The following is an 18,861-nucleotide window of genomic DNA, read 5'->3' on the forward strand; positions in this document are numbered from 1 at the left end:
TTCGTTTACCTACTCCAGAAAGGAGTTGAGTTATGGCCCTTTAAATTCTTTTTTCTCTGTTATACTTTAACGCGACAAAGAGATTACGCCATTTATCTTTCGGCCCAGTAAATTGGTGTTAGTGATAAAAATCTTTTATAAATTATTGTTATTCACAAAACATGGAGCCATTGTTAAAGTTAATATCATTATATTTAGTGTAAGAGATTTCTTTTGTTATACTTGGGCTGCTTTTATTATTAAACTTTTATTTTTTCTAAACAACGGAATCGCCTTTATTATATTTTATTAACTCTTAGATAGTTGTTCTTGTCACATCCTTGTTAAGTTTTTATTATTTATTTGTTACTATGCCTGCGAAACATCGAATGTTTCATGACCAGAAGACTTATTTATATTTTAAATAATAATTATATATAAATTCTTATTTCGTAAGATTATATTTAGCATCTTTGTAGACTTTAAAAGTTAAACAAGGAAATTCGATATCGCCTTCTCCTTATTTAGTTATTTTGATAAAAACATATTATAACATTCTTTTGTTTACATCAAAAATATTCGTCAAATCTCTCTGGCACGTTCTCGTGTTTCCACCGCGCTATGGCGTTCAAAATATCAAGAAACGAAAAATATTCAATTAGATATACCGTGGATATTACGAGGGAATTTTCCAAGTCTTTTCAACTCTGAAATAATACTGTCTAGCGTAATACCATATAAATTATGTATGAACATGAATGCCAACCTCTTTCTTTGTTTGATCGCGATGAAAATGATTTTGGCATTTAGCGTTAACAAAACATCGAGTTTGGTATTATTAAAGCGGATGTGAGGAATGATGGCTTGGTGCGGAGTCAGTTAATAAGTTCTCACTATATAAAAACAATTTACTTTAAGGATATTTCCGGCAATAAAAATACTCACATAATCTCTGAACAATAATGCGTGTGTGTGTGTTTCTTGATATGAATATATTATATCTATCATTTGTCATTTACTAACTTACCGTCGCCATATATCTGCCGTATACTCAGTTTCAAGGATCGTTTAAATAACTCACACAATGAATCTATTACCAATGTTTTAATTATACATGTTAATGTAGTTTAAGATATTTTGAATTGTCTGTTAGAAATAGATATTTGTTAATCTTCACTCCATTATAGCAACTGTTTGACTCACTGCACGTTATAAGGGGTTTTCCAATAGGGACGCTTGAACTTTGACAGCTGATTGCGGCCATGTTGTTTGAGTGACAGCTGTCAAATGCAGTGTGTTATATTCATTCCGTCCTCCCAAACCACCATGGCAGGTTACAGTGTCGAGCAGCACGTGCAAATTATAAAATTGTTTTATGAAAATGGGTCTTCAGTTCGAGCAACGTTCCGCGCACTTCGCCCGTTTTACGGTCGCGATGATCGTCCTGCCGAGTCGACTATCCGTCGATTGGTGGACAAATTCGAGTCAACCGGGTCAGTTAACAATCAGCCGGTTCCCGTGCGTCAACGTAACGCGAGATCTGCCGAGAATATCGCTGCTGTGCGCGACAGTGTCCTCGAAAACCCGCGGCAGTCAATTCCGCGTCGCGCACAGGAACTCGGCCTTTCGCAGACGACAACTTGGCGAATTTTGCGTTGTGACTTGAGCCTGCACCCGTACAAGATCCAGCTGACCCAAGAGCTCAAGGTTAATGACCATAGACAGCGCCGTGTGTTCGCTGACTGGGCATTAGAGCAGTTGGAAGTTGACGCCGATTTTGGCAAAAAAATCATCTTCAGCGACGAGGCGCATTTTTGGATGAATGGCTATGTCAACAAGCAAAATTGCCGTATTTGGGACGAGACCAATCCACACGAGGTTCACCAAGTGGCAATGCACCCGCAGAAAGTGACTGTTTGGTGCGGATTTTGGCCGGAGGCGTGATTGGTCCGTATTTTTTCGAAAACGATAATGGTGTGGCCGTCACCGTCAATGGTGAGCAATACCGGTCGATGATAACCAACTTCTTTTGGCCTGAAATCGAGAATATGGATCTGGACAACATGTGGTTTCAACAGGACGGCGCTACGTGCCACACAGCACACGCTACGATGGAAGTTCTGCACGAGCAATTTCTGGACATGGTCATCTCGCGCGGAGGCGACGTGAACTGGCCACCGAGATCGTGCGATTTGACCCCGCTGGACTTTTTCTTGTGGGGTTTTCTTAAGTCGCAGGTCTATGCCAACAAGCCGCAAACCACCGATGCCCTCAAAGTCAACATACGCCACGCCATCGATCAAATACAGCCCGATTTGTGCGCCAGAGTCATCGAAAATTGGACCTTTCGTGTGCGCGCCACCAACCGAAGCCGTGGCGGTCATTTGAATGATGTCATATTCCATACATAATGGGGTCGATAGACCTTCCAAATAAAAAAAAAAAATTCGCAAATATCTTTCCTACATGTATTTTTTTTTTCATTTCAAAGATTAAGCGCCCTTAATGGAAAACCCTATATTTTCTCTTAGGGAACAAATGAGCATGAACACGACGTATTCAATTAGCAACACCAGACCAAATAAAAATTATTTTTTTCGGTTTACTACGCGTATTGTTTTATTTTTAATAACTACATACTACGAGATACCATCTCATCTGCCCATGATCACGGTTGCTGCAAAGTAAACGAAACGTTGTGAGTATGTAGTTTATAAAAAAATAATAAAATACGCGTAATAATCCGAACAATATTAGTTTCATTCAAAGGAATACTCGCGAAGTCTTAGATCTCATCACATAAAAACCATTCCATTCAAATTTTAGCAAATCCAATACTTATTCTCTCCTCACTACAATTTCGTAATGCTTGTCTAATTAAAAAGCAAATTCATGGCTAGCTGAAAGGCTAACTTTACCTGCTATTACAAGCGACATTGAACAAATATTTGCTAGCTTGTTAGTCAGTTACGCTGGAGAAAATCAGTTAAATGTTCAAGCAGGATCAATATGAAGACGTTGCTGTTCTATTTTAACTACTAAAATACGAAGGTAGTATGTACTCGTTCCTAAAAGACTTGTTACAAATTATGATAATGTTGTAGAATGTAAGACATGTAGAGTGTAGATGCTTGAAATTGTAATTTAGACTATATGTTTTAGACATTGCATTTATTTTGTTAGATTCTTTAAAAGATGTCATTCTTATTATTAAATTAAATATAAGTACTACTGATAATGTACTTACTGGTATATGCATACATATATGTGTGTGTGTCTATGATTATTAATGTAACACGCAAAAGAAATACCGTCTTGATTTGAAAGTGATTTTCCATCCACGTAGTGGTGGAATAATATTTGCTGTAACATTTGTAAAAAGTAATTTTCTAAAGAAAAATATTGAAAGTCCACGATTACAGAAATAATCAAAGTATTCTCTATCAAACATTGAATAGCTTAGAATTTTAAACTCAGCGGAATGCAAACGAAATTTTACATCTATATTAAATTACTAATATAAGCTAAGTTGTCTTAAAATGCAATAATTTATGTCAATCAACAGTCAAAAATCTATACAATTAGCATACTTAAATATGTACATATTGTCAGTGGTCACGCAAATGTAGAATGAGAAAAATTTAGTCAATATTCAACATAATTAAGGCAAAAAGTGGAGTGTTCACTTACTGGTTAGTTTTAGCATGAAAAGCCATAATTATTTGTTTAAGTTGCGAAAAGAATCGATGTCAATATACTTTCGGGATTAAAATTTTTCTCTGACAAATAACACAAATGATTTATTGGGAGTCTTAACGCAACGTGGCGGACTTATTTATCGAAAAATTTGAAGTGACATTAACGAATGACAGAATGATACTGCTTTAATATTTCACCGTCCAACAGCACAAGTCACTCAACTTGTTTTGATCATTGTAATAAATTATCAGGAGATACATTTGCATCTTGATTGCTAACATAAGACCGGTTTATTTTTGATGAAATTTAACGCTCAAGTAATAATTCTTACATATTAATGACTAAAACTAACCATTACAATTGGTATTCAAAAGTCATGGCTGAGAACGAACTTTGTATTTCATAAACCTAAGAGTTAAAGTAGTGATTGTACCATCTTTTATAGAAAAAAAATGGTATCGCGTCGATAATTGGTCTAATGTTGCTAGTTGCATGTATTTCAGTACTTACAAAGGCTCCATTTTAACTCTCCACCGGCAAGGAACTAGTTTTTTACAATACCATTTACGATTTTTTTTAAATATAAATTGAATTGCAAGTGGGTTCGTTTTTGAGATATTCGAAATATTTCTTGCTACTAAACACAATCACTTTATTTAATCAAATGTCTTTATATCTGGAATATATTTTTCTTTAAATAAAAGTTCAAAAAGAACTTCTTTTTTTTCTCCCATATGTATTAAGTTGATATCATCAAACAAACAGCAAAACTCTTGCTCACTTTCACTCTGCTTCGTATTTTTTATTATACTTGCTTTTCTTCGTATTTGGGATTAATTTTTCTTAATAATCTTGTATTTCTAACGGTGTTTAGGTTATTCTAATATCTAGTATATAATGTATTATGAAACATGTCTATTAAAGTCTACTTCCCAGGGTTTACTGTTCCCAAAGGATACCTTTTTGCACTATTTCCTTAGAAAAATAAATGTGACCTCGCTTCTGTGACAGACAGACGGAGAATGACAAGGGTCCAACCTCATCGGGGCTCAAACGTGACTGCCCTAGCAATAGCTGGTGGGCCCTTAAGACCCGGAATAGATTAATACTCACAGTATGAAGTACAAATCTTTAAAATACCAAATGTAGATTATATGTACACATATTAGCAGATGCGTCTTTCATACACCCCGATGTTATGTTTTTTTATAATTTTTGTTTTGACTGAAATTCACAGTGAAACATACAAAATGTCGATCTCAAATAAATGCGTTACAAACAGAACATTTAAAAACTCTAAGTATATTGAAATAGTCGCACGACCTTTGATTATATATCGTGGACACCAATATGACGTAAAGCGTCTTCTGTACAAAGTTGCCTGTTTTTCACAAATTGTATATGTTTTACAATAATTGAAAATAATTTCTTGTTTCTCCACAATCATCATCATCATCATCAGCCTATCGAAACCCACTACTGAGCAAAGGCCTCTTCTCACATGGAGAAGGTTAGAGCATTAATCACCACGCTTGCTCAAGACGGACTGGCGATTTCAATCTTATATATAATTTGAAATTATGAGACCAGGTTTCTTCACGATTTTTTCCTTCACCGTCTGTCAATGGTGGCTTAATACTCTCAGAAAGTACATATGAAAAGATCAGATTGGTACTTGTTAGGTTTCCAACCCGCGCCCTCATGCGTGAGAGGCGAGCCTTTAACCTCCAGGCCACCACGACTTCCTCCACAATAATCTACCTTAATTTAAATATTACATACACTCTTATTTCACACAAAACACACATGAGACGATTCATACAGACACTAGTATAAATTATTTATTAGAAGAATATAATACTCATAACAATAAATACATCTTTTACCTTATTTTGTTTTCTTTTCAAACATAAGGTTTCTTATTAGGTACTTTCATTTTATTCAATTATTTCCTTGTAATTATTGGTTGCTATATTAATTTGATTCATTTCTTTTGTAATTTGACTTGTCATTGACTGGAGAAACGTTTATAAATTTCGTTACATGTTTTTCAGTAATTACCTCCTAAAGATGAAATATAGGTTTCTAGTTCTATTTCAGAAGATAGCATAAGGTTTTGTTTTTATGAAAATTACTTTATTTAATGTGTGTGAGTGTGTGTGCACACGCACACTCGTGAGTGTTTGTGTGTTTATGTCTGTTTGTGGCTGTCTGTCGGAGACACCGCAGCTCTCAAGCGGACCAACCGATTTCAATGCAGCTTTTTTTTTGAAAGCCAACGTTCTTGTGGTGTTGCTTGGCTATGATTGATCTATATCGGTCCAGGCAGAGTAAGAGTATCAGCTTATTTTCCTAAATTATGTGATACATTTAATTATTAAATGGCTATTAATGCGTTAGTGGTTTTTTTGGGTAAAAAAATATGTATATTATTGCTGCTGGAGATAACAATACCATTATGAAAGGCAGCTTGTATATGGTTTCTGTAAATTGAATAAATTTTAAAAGTGAGATCATATTTTCAATCCGCTTTGAAATAATTCTCAGCTATATTTATTATTGTATTGTTACAATATTATTTATTGAATTTATAATAAATCGATCCAAATTATGTGAAGCGAATAATTTTATTATTCTTGAAGTTATATTCTGAATAAAAAAGACACACACACTCACAAATGGAAACTTATGAACAATAGAAATGTCAACGGTAAAGTTCTATGAATTTATATCAGACTTTGAAACATAATGTTCACCAACTTCTATTCAATATTTTTTATTTTATATTCAGAGAGAGTCGAGTTTCAACTCAACTAAAAACTTTAACCTATACGACGGGTCTGAGTTTCAAAGCTTCAAGTATTGATTACAAAAAACGATCTAACATACTTAATATTTTTTTCCAGGTACACTTCAATTGAAACAAAAGTAAAATGGACTTGAGTGATGAGTGTTGTGATGTACCCGTGAGGTAAAGGCGATGTTGTGGCCGTGGACCGCGTGGGCCTGGCTGGTGCTCGCGATAGGCCTGTCAAAGGCCTACACCGACACCGAGGACTTCCTCAGTGATTTGGATAAACCAGGTACGTGTGCCAAATAAAAAACTAATGCATTACGATGGCTGTTGTTACGTCTTGTTAAGGGGCTCAATCAAATATTCAATTAAGTTTATAATTGAAAGAATGCTTCGAAGATCTTAACTCAGAAAATAATGGATTGATGATAATCTCTTCTTACCATCAAAATGAAATGTTTTGCAAAACAAAACGGAAAGGAATTTTAATATTTAAAGAGTTTTTTCCACCCAATTCACAAATACAATCTGATTCTAAATCAATCCGTTTTAAGATTTAAGTATTGCGTGCTTCAAATGGAGTTTATGGTACAAGTGCGTCGTTTTTCTTATTTATAATTCATATATCCGATAAATGGCTGTAGGTAGGCAACTGTTTTATTGAACGGGCATATCCATAACCAAGCTTAGCGCGTGATTGGTTTTGTTCCGTGTATTCTCCTGTGTTACATCTTTTTTTTTTATTACTTTTATACGGTCAACACTTGTATTAGAATGTTGAAGTAAGTCCGGAATTTATTAGTTTAACTTCAGTCATACATTATTTATTTGTTTTATCGTAAATATAAAACAATCATTATTTAAACCACTTCAATTGTACCAGATCAGTACAAATCAAATTTTAAATGAACATTTGAGAGTATAAACATATTTAAAATATTAAAAAATAAGTCCGTCGACAGCCATATAATTTGAATAATAGATTTTGCGACAAAGGTTGGTTGCATTATTAATTTTTATCGTTTTTATAACATTACTTTTTTGTTAACATTTGTTATCTGATGATTATGAAGTTTTTCAAGAGTAGTCTTTATTTTGATTAACCTGTTTTAGTTAAGTTAATTACGTATATTAAATTCATCTAAATTTTGTATTTTTAATAATTTTGTATTAAACATATTCACATCTTCATCCCATCTTACTACGAAGATGGGTACTGCAAAGTAATCGAGAAGTTTCGGGCTAGAAATGAAAATTTAATACTTAAAATATACGCGAGCTATATCGATAACTATTGTTTTATTTAATTGATATATTTTCATAGTCTTACATGTATACCAATTTCAACTTCTGTTACTCAACCATGTTTTTTTAAACTTTATTCAAGGCTAATCGTTTTACTTCCCGCACGTATTACTTTTATATGTGGCGCTACAAAAGAAAGAATTGTTTATGCCAGATTTTATTACGAAAGTAGAAAGATGTTACAAACATAATAGTTTTTGTGAAGACAAGGCAAGGACAATGTTGCCGGCGCATATAATAACGTATCATGCCTACATGATCGGTTATTGCATTTTGTCACGAACCAATGGAAAAACCTTTTTTCATTCATTGATTCCGTATACTACATAAAACTGTATCACTGATAACAACTTTAATACGTTCTAAGACATTCGCTTAATGATAATAACAATAAATACATTAAGCGTGTTTATGAGGCTGGGTAATAAACTTTATCGTAATCCTCTTATTAACTTATCCGATAATTTTATATTAACGAACCCTAAACCATATTGTAGGTTTATATCAACGTACAATAGATCAAAGGCTTATATGAGCGGTCGATTGTTAATATGCTCGTATTTTACCTGTTTCGGTTTTTATTTGTTATAAACATGATATTGTATAATCCGTGCTCAGCCGAGTTTGGACTTTTTTGTTTTGACAGGTGTTTTTATTATCTTAGAATCTTTTGATGATTTGTATGACCCTTCAATGACATCGGTTATAAAATTTATGTCATTTTAGTTACTTTTCTAATATGTTTGTGTTTTGAGATTTTGATTGAAGGAACTAAAAGCTTTATATTTTTCAACGGGGATTTTTCACTGACAGGCTAACGTTGGATGGATATCGGTGATAATGAAATGAAAATAGACGGATTACTTTTAATTACACGGAACAAGGAATGGTAGTTTGAAGGCGTGAAGTTGTCAGCTATTAGGAACCGCACGAACCTCATCGCAGACGTAAATGCACACCATAACAGACTGAACTGGGCGAAATTAGTTTCATTAGACTCGAAACCGCAGTACCAGGCGAGTCAAGTAAATTACTTTCCTACTTAAATAGCGATTTTTATGCGACTCTGGGAGTTCTGCAACATTTATAACTCTTTTTACTGTTAGAAAATGTAAAGAACATGTTGTTTCCAAGTTCGGTATTGGAAAGTAGTTTCTTATTAGTTCGGGTCTTGTAGATTTAATTGGATTGTTTCCTTAAAAGTATGTGGTTCGGTTAAAAGTTTTCTGTTTTGTGGGAATATAAGCTTCGCTTCACTAAAAACGGACAAATCAACTAAAGTCCATAAAAAGTAAAAAATAAAAGCTATTTTTTGAGCATTTACTTTTAATTAGTCTTGCAGAAAATATCTATTTTCTTTTCATCACTAACAATAATATTTTAAAAATATAATTCATACTTTTTATAATAATTAATTCAAGTAATCGCAGCAATATCCTAAAAAGGAATATTTTATAAAGTAAAATTCTTCCAATTTTTGAGGGTGAACCTCCAATCTCAAAAGTATTTTAAGTATTTTCCGGCACACGCCTCTGTAAAATAATAAAGATAAAAGTATTTTAAATCTTTGGAGTAGCTTAATGAAATATTTAAGTGAAAGTTTTGTTTAAAACCAAATTAAATTAAATGCATCTTACCTTGGATGCCACAGATTTATTTCTGCGTGGTTTCTAGAGAAGTTTCTCGTCTTTAAGAACAATGATAACTCTAGTGAGAGACACAGTGTCGCTTTTTTCATAAATATCTCAGTAGTGAGTCTTTTAGGTTCAAAAAGAAATTTGTGTGAATTTCTCTACCGTTGATTTGCGAATAGTTTATTTAATAATATATTGTAAGATAAGAATATAAAATTTAAGTAATACAATTCAATCATTGGCAGTAAATGTTTATATAATATTAAAAGTATGTATTTATTTTTTCACAACATCTTTTCAGTGAATCTAAATAAATTATGATATGTTACCAGCAAAACTTCAAGCGTTATATCCTTATAATGAAAGTTAAACCTTGCGATCCCCGTAAGCTGTATTTAATATGTAACAAATAATTCAAAACTAATCAGCGATGGAACCTTGACGTTATGGCTGTGAAAGCTATAATTTTTATTTGATAAATTGTTGGTCCCTTTGAGCCAGTAAGCAAATTTGCAATGCGTATACCGCAGGCCTATATATTACCGGATTTAATATATTATTATGAATTTTGCTCAATATGTATGAGAAACGTAAACTATATTGCAGCATTATTCATTTTTGTTTTTTTTAGATAGTATAATTTATGGCATATTCTCTTAGTATCACTCGAGTCAATGATTTTATACATTTTAATGTTATGATTCTTAAAGCTTCAAAGACATTAATGAAATATGGTTTATCTAACAAGTGCTAACCAGAGATACCCAATATCTTCTATAATGATAGAGTTAGGAGTGCGTTCATGTTCTACTTACACTTTTATACAATTAAAAAAATAGTTAAATCTTCCCAGATAGGTTTTAATAAAAAATTATTATTAATTATAAGAAATAGCCACATGCAGGTCAATAATTCCTGTATCTCATAAAGAAACACTCCTTATTTTTAAAAAGTAGTTTAATATCGGAAATAATATTGTTAGAAGAAGAAGAATAATTTGCTTGAATTGTGGACGTGAGTGTTCTTGAAAACATTTACTTTGAAGATGATTAATATAAAATGTAGTCATAGGAATATATTCTTAGTATTCTTGTTCTTATAATACTACTACAGAATATCAAGGTTGTAGTAGTAGAGCGTAATAATATATAAGATTTTATAGAGTACATATTTAAAAAAAACTATGTTCTTTAACTCAGATCTTTATTTTATTTCGCTACATTTTTACCCGACTTTTTGATTACTTTGCAGTCACAGTGATCGGGGATAGATTGGATTAAAGTGTATATTTTATCTATGTTTACTCTAAGTTCTTCATCACTACCTAGAAAATATTTAGAAAATAAAAAAATATCTTAATGTAGGAAGTTGCCAATACTTTTATTGTTTTTTTAAGTAATCTCCGTTCCTCTCTACACATCGTCACATTCGATGGAACCACTGTGAAAAGCAGTGGGCCCATTCTTCCTTAAGGATTTCTTCTATGGCATTTTCGTACGTTTTCACCGCATCTTTAGATCTCGTATAGCGAATACCTCGAAATTTATCTTTAATTCTTAGGAATCCTACTTAAATAGGTAAACGGCGATCCTGGAAGGAGGATGCTGCTTCAATAGGCAGACATTGATTGATATACCAGTCTGCAGTAAATGTCCTTCTATCTACTAGTATAATTGTCGCAAAATAACCTTTCCGACCCAATAATGAGGCAAACATCTTGTGACTTCTTTCTTTCTTTACCTTAGTTGGTCGATTCTCGAAAGGAAACACCCATTGAGCTGATTGTCTTTTAGTTTCGGGTACATAGCAATATATCCAGCTTTCAAAAATTGTGTCGATTTCAAATACAGCATTTGAGTCACCGCCGTTGAACTTATCTAACTGTTTATTATTTATTATATTCTACTGTGTTTCTGGTAGTCGGTTAAAGTATGGGGAATTTATCTGGTACAAAGCTTTCTGACGCCTGAATTTTCGTGTAATATTTTTTGAACTTCACTCATATTTATGCCTAGGCTTGCCCGTATCTGCTGATAGGTCACTCTCTTATCTTCCTCTATCATGCGTCGCACAGTACTGATGTTATCTTCAGTAGTCGCTATTAAAGGACGTCCCTCACGCGGATTATCTTTGAGATTGCTACGTCCACTCTTAAACTCGTTAAACGAATTGTAAATAGTGGCACTTTACTTTTAAAATTTGATAATAAGATCTGTAAACATTGGAATTATGTAGGAATAAATTTTTTTGACAGAAATGTCTGGAAAGGTTATTGAATTTGACATTTCTAGCTTTTGTATTTGGGACGTACGATAACTCTTTAGAAAATTATTTCAAATATTTATCGGTAAAGTGCATTTTATCATTTCCTTAAAATTCTAACCGCAGAATTAAATATATGACCTCCTTTAGCGTTAAATTTAAATGAATGTATGAATTAAGAATATACGAGTTTCTATAAATGCACTCGAAATGAACATGTTTAAATTAATACATTATTTCAGTGAATAACATGAATAATACCAACCAGTCAAAGACATTAATACAACCACGACAATGAAATATGTGTTACCCTCAATGTAATTACCCAAAAACATCTCGCATCTCCACAGCGACTTAGCAAACCGCAATGCGTCATAGTCAAGAAATTGTGGGGTGACCACAGTTTCACACGCAAAAGAACTACGTTCCACACGGATTGGTTTTATTTAAAGTTTCTTGTATAATTTAGTACCTGTGCGGAATGAAACTTTTGCAACGCTAAAATGAAACTTGAACTTTAATAAATTCAAAATTTTGGTAATAAGCGCAAAAACTTTTGAGGGCTTCTGGTATCAGTTTTTGAAATGAATATTTCTATGGTAATGATCTTTTTTGTAGCAGTGTTTGAGAGCTGGAGTTTTTTTTGGAGCTCGTTAAAAATATCTACACAAATCAATTTTAAAAGAAGGGATGCTAGAATGTTACTATTTATATAAGATTTACAAGTTGTTTGATCAAGCTGCGTAGTTCACATGAAACAGGGCCCCAATCCAATTACATAGCAGTTATGGTGGAAGTTACTAATGATTTTTTTTATTTGGTATTAATTTGAAGATTGTTTTTGAAATTTTATAATAATTTATTCTCATTAATATATTTAATAACTTCTTTTACAAAATACAAGTAAGCGAAAACTTTTAAACTATGTTATATTTACATATCGATGTCTCAATAGTGTTTTATGCCATAACATTAGGAGTCATCCATAAGGTTTAGCGTAATACATGACCTTAAAGAATGTTAAATTTATCGAGGCCCGTACCGATTCAATAGCGTAACCTAATGAATGGCCTTCCTATAAATCTCAGGTTCGAGTCCTGATCCTATTAATATTTCATTATTGTAGTTTCTTTTAAATATTATTAAAATGTAAATATTATTATCGTTAGTAAAATATGTGCAATTAGTTACTTTACGTAATATTTCATACAACTAGCGGGGCGAACCTTGAGACACGTCCAAAGATGTTATCCAATAGCTTACGCTAAGTTTCTTCTAATTAATTTTACATTAAAGTTTCACTTTATCGCTCGTGTGACCTCCTGTTTCTATTAATTTTATATTTGAGATAAAATAAGTGATTACCAGTATCTTAAAATATTTCAAACGAACATGCAAACAAATATATTATGAATCAATAAAATATTGTAAAGAGAATTCATAATGCCCCAAAAATCTTTTGTCAATTTTTATATATAGTTGTTATCCTTAATATTTACATTTAATGACATGATTTCCTTCTAATAATAAAATATTATATATCTTATAAAGCCTCAAGAATATTAAGCCGCGGAATAATTACTTAATTATATGTTTATATTTTTCAATTTGATACTTTATGCAAGGCCTTCAGCTAAGCTTGATTATGTTGAGTTCTTTATAGTCTTACCAAATAGTAAAAATAACTAAAAATTCCTGTTTTTAAATGTATCTGTGAAAAAGCCATTTAGTCAGTTCAGATATAGTAATTTTAATTAATTAATAAATAAAATTGGCTCTTGAGTTATTTTTTTTTAACAAAGTCATTCCTTTCTATAGCCAAATCAAAAGTAGTCATTTTAAAATAACTATTTTTTGTAAGGTTTGAGGCTACTTTTCGTTAAGATTATATACAATTAAATACACGTTGTCTCTACTAATCTGTTTGCCGCAATGGTAAGACTGAAAAAATATCGCTCAATCATTTATTCAAGGATATAGATAGTTAAAATGCAACAAAATCTACTTTCTTGTATTATATGTATAGTTTTAGTAATAAAGTTTATAATTCGTGTTATTAATAAATGTCAGCTATCGTCATAATGAGGGCCTACCTGTCCAAAACATTTGTAAGGACGACAAATAATGTAAAAACTGCTTATTTATTACTGTTTCTGTACTAAAGAATGTTCAGCAGCGTAGTTGGACTAAAAAATAGCAGAGAACCACTAAGTCAAGGCTGAGCATATTTGACGCAACGGTGTAAAGAGAACTTGAATATCCTGGATAGCTGATACCATGTTACTTTCCTTCGAAGAATCTAGACCTTTACCCTCTTCACATCTCGTACCATCGAACAAAGTTCGTTTCCTTATAAAAGAGTCATGAATATTTTGTAAATATTTCATTATGTCATAGAAACTAAAATTTTTATTTATTGTCACTATTAAATTTGTAGCAAGAAAAACAGTATCCACGCATAGATTTTAAAGTATGATTTTGCACCTGTAATTTCGATGACACTTCTCGTGGCTTCTCATGGCAGACGCACCAGCCACGCGATTCGAGGGCTTTGATCGTCAATGAGTTAAATTAACAATTCAAATCTGTCATTCAAGGTGTAAATTTTCCCGCGAACTTTAATGTACGACCTTAAAATTTTAATGTAATTTCGGATTTTTATTTACACTGGTTAGGGGTTCTTGAATTTAGGGGGCCTGTATTTTTGTTATGTTTGATTTAAAGGTGGATAAACCAGATTTTAAAATAACATTTTGTTTTCTACTTCCGATCGCCAACTTCAGAAATAAAATTAAATAGATTCTAAATGAATACAATAATTACAAAGCAGCGAAGCTTAAAAATAAAAAGCAAAACGAAGCTCTTATTGTGACGAACGATTATTGTAGAGGAAAATGTAAATTTCAAAGACGAAAGTCATTTTAGTTTTTATCACGATTTCAAAATAACAGTTAAGTTTGAATTCCATTTCATCCATCCATCTTCTGCAGTTGTAAAACAAGTATAACCATCAGGACAATTTATTATAGTATGTTCAACCTTCATCAAGTCCTTAGATTGCACGTTTTCTTATTATAAATATCATGTCATCATGTGACATATTCAATGGACATATATAAAAACATATGAATTGTGAAATATGTATCTTAATTACCATAACATTTAAAATATACGTAATAGTATATGAAATATAAATGTTTTATTTATATCGTTTTACGGTCATTATGTTTCTAGTTCACGGCATCAGTTACATAAACGACCTCTAATGAAATAAAAAAAAAACAACTAATAAAATACATTAAAGTTTAAGTGTCTGTTACTAAACTATGTGAAATATAATATTTTTTACTGTTATAATCAATGACCCCATATATAAGATCTAGTTGGTGCCGAGTTTTCCTGTATATTAAAACACACTAGAGTATTGTGCAATTAGCTCGCTAAGAACTTGAAACCGCTATAAAATAAATCCTTAGGTATTAACATTCCAAAAGGATGTATTGGAAAGCAACAAGTTGACAAAAATTATAATGCTGAAGATTTAATTCAAAAAATAGATTTTTGACTTTACTAATACGTAAAAAATACTTGGTAAAAGATCTTGATAATAAAATTAATCAAATATTTTTAGGTATTATAATAAAATCGACTTTAAAAAATATAGAATCAGAGCAACCAAAAAAACATAAAGTGATGTTACATTCAAATACTATTTCCCAACTTAGGTTGAGTACTAGTAATCAATTCCAAATATCTGCACAAAAATTTACTAAACACCTAATGTAGATAAAAGAACACTATATTTATTTACTTTCCAATAATCAAATTTTGTACCTAACAAAAAATATACGATTTCTTAATACCTGATACATATTGAACTAGGTGCCTTCCACAGAATTAGCTACTAAACACTAATATATAATAATAGAACACTAGGGCCAAACTTGAGGCACCAGCATTGAATATAAAAAAATCATTAACATCGCTTCACTCATTTAAAAGCTATGAGGTAACGAACATAAAAAGATTGTGGTTGAAAATTGAGGTCCTCCTTCTTGTTTGAAGTGGTTAAAAATAAGCTTTTCTCTCTATCAAGTCAAAGCTATTATGGGACAGGACATCTATTGTCAAAGGGACTGTTACAGTTTTCATGTTTATTTTACACGTTAACATATGTAATCACTGTTTTTGGAAATCCCCAGACACTAAATTATCTGTGCTCCGAATGCTGGTCAATATCGTTGTGGACAAAGTATTCTATGCCAGTGTATATTGACCCCACAGAGCTGACCAAGAGAGGATTTTGTTATTTGAATGCCTCAACGAATTATGTAGCCCTATTTGGTATTCTTTTATACAGACTGACTGTTTGCCTATCAGCTGACTGACCACGCTTGGAAAAAAGCGAAAAATTTTTAGTTGAAGCTAAGTCCTTCTTATTATTAATGGATGATAAGGGGGTTTTCGATGTAGGTGGGCATATAGCCAATTGGCTTTCTGCTGACAATAGATCCAAACAGATGAACAGTTCTGCATTCACCGCTACACGGTTGATTGTACTAAACACAATGTCGCGAAACTATATGATAAACCTTCTGTAGGTGGAACTTTCTGGTCTTCAGCCAAACCTTCACTTGCTAGGCCCAATGCACATTCATATATCCTAAGAAAAAATCCAACACTCTTAGCTTCCCTCTCTCTCGAAAATCACATCTTGACAACGACAATCGTATACCACCTAGTTTACCTGACTGTGATTCCCTTATAATGGAGATTTACATAATTAATAAACAGGCATTGATCAATGCTAATCCTTGACATGAATGAAACTAGTAGCACGCAAACACACATATTACCCCACAACCACACAGACAGACTCGACGATACGCACGCAAACACACCCACATACTGAATAAAAATCTTACAATTTACAATAATATTATTCATTCGTTCGTTATCTAAGTAGTTATTTTGTAATAAACAATGTGCTAGTATTTAAATTCATTCTTTTTTATTTTAAGCCTGCTGCAAGTAGGTAGAAGGGAAAAGTAGCTGGAACTAACTTTGTCATTTATTTTACATAAACGATATAAATAAGTTCAATATGAGCTTTTGTATTTAAAAAAGACAGTGAATAAAGTGTGATCACAATCACGATTGTATTTTATCGCCACAAAAGAAAGAAATTACTTTTAAAATTAAATCTAAATTCATCAACACGAATCGCTTAACAATCATTTAATTTGAAAATCAATTACGTAGAACACGATACATCGGAATCATAAATATCAGTCCATGAAGATGACATGAACTGTTCATCATTTCAATTACGATAATTACAATAATATAGTTTTGTTCATATCTCAGAAGAAATATGATAGTTGTAACTATAATGATTAATAATTAAATTGTAACGAACGAGTCACTATATTTTCATGAGCTTTTTAATATTAAATGAAATGATAATGTTAATAACATTGATTTTGTATTATTGCTTTATTACATTGACAAAAACTGTTATATTTTGCTTGCCTGGTACGTTATTTGCCTTTTTGGATGATTTAATTATTGAAGTTTATTAATTTCCCGGTGGCAATCAAATATTTTGAGAATTATTGAAAAACCAAGGTGCTCTCCGCTACAATGAGGAGAATTATATATTTTTCCTCAAATATATTGAAACTTTTTTAAAGATTATTGATGCAAACGTGACCTCGGAAACTTATCAAAATTTAAATAAAGAAGTCTAAAAAAAAGAAAAAACTTTGATAATTCAGAATGAGGTTTCAAATATCTACCTCGCAAGTCAAGATTTCATATCATGTCAAGAATTGAAAGATTACGTTATTGTGTATTTAGGATTGGAATTATTTGAGAAAGGACAAGCATGTGACCTTGAATCGAATAAAGTTTTTGGGAGCAATAAGTTCAGAAGTCAGGCTGCAACGATTTCGCAGAAAAAATCTTTTTTTTTTTAAATGCTAATTTTTAATAATATTGCCATAGTATATTAATAATGGTACGAACATTTCACCGTTGATAGCATAATTAGAGATTAAGGGTAAATACTTATTTCCATAACTTTTCCCTTTCCTTTTCCTTATGAATAAACGCATACTTGATGTCAAGTTCCATTATACAAATTTTTATTTAACTTGCTATGTAGGTAAGTAGTAAATATGTTTGTTCGGGTACAAACCTACAACTCAATTTTGAGGCAAATATCTTCGTTGGATTGTACCAAAGTTTGTGCAGCTAGAGTTCTAATGGTAGTGCATGGTTAGGTGTGTGACAAACTGGAACATAGCGGGCGGGATATTTTAATGCACTCATACAATATTGCTTTTAAATAAATTACCTTTTTTGGTAGGTTTGTGTAAAAAAATATTTTTACTATAAAAAAATCACTGTTTTTGTTTTCATAATATAATAGTAATTAAGAAATCTCACACTACATATATATTCACACTACACATTGAAAATAATACAAAGAGGTTGAAGAATGTAATTTATTTTAAATAGCTTTAAAAAAATATTAAATCCAATTCCCAAGAAGAATTTCCTTTTTAACGTACAAAGCGACCTATTTGATGTTGAAAGCGTCAATTTCCTTGAGCTTAATAAAAACAACTCTTTTTAACCGCTCTTGTAAAGGGTTAGCGCTAAAGTAATCGAGTGTCATTACTCGACTATGAATAAATTACACAAGTCCCAGGCTCCGCTAGACTGTGGCTTAAGGGATGAGAGAATTGACAAAATATAGTCATGGAATTGGCTGAAGCCACTGAGCTTAATTTGTATGTTAAACTTAATAAATCTGTGGTCTAAATATACTCTTATCTTTAAAAGTTTCTTTAAACATTAGCTAAATCGTTGAATGTAATATTTTTTAAACGAAAACTCTCTGCTTATAACTTGCACTATAATTTTCGCCTTTACACGAACTCAAAGCGGAGCGAAATTCACCATTATATAGTAACACGCCCCTCGCTAAAATTGTCCTGCGCCATCGGCGAATTAACTTTGCAAGGCTTTGAGGCCGTAAAAATATTACGCGTAATGTATTATATTATCCATATTTTAGATTCGAACAATCTGGTAGGTGTTTAATGGCCTTTTTACAAGATTATATAATTGAGTTATTTAAGGCACTTGTGGATGCCTGACTGAAATAGAATGCAGATTATA

General features: G+C 32.0%; 1 protein-coding gene across 1 annotated transcript in view; it reads left to right on the top strand.

The window, feature by feature from the left end:
- LOC116773073 (hemicentin-1-like) overlaps positions 1–18,861 on the top strand; it is a 111,014-nt gene that overhangs the window by 34,193 nt on the left and 57,960 nt on the right. The window contains exon 3 of the mRNA XM_032665447.2: positions 6,585–6,761. Coding sequence (XP_032521338.1) covers positions 6,659–6,761 — 103 coding nt within the window. The 5' untranslated portion in view covers positions 6,585–6,658. The remainder of the gene's footprint in view (positions 1–6,584; positions 6,762–18,861) is intronic.

The sequence above is a fragment of the Danaus plexippus genome (genome assembly GCF_018135715.1).
Source record: "Danaus plexippus chromosome 18 unlocalized genomic scaffold, MEX_DaPlex mxdp_35, whole genome shotgun sequence".
Lineage (NCBI taxonomy): Eukaryota > Metazoa > Arthropoda > Insecta > Lepidoptera > Nymphalidae > Danaus > Danaus plexippus.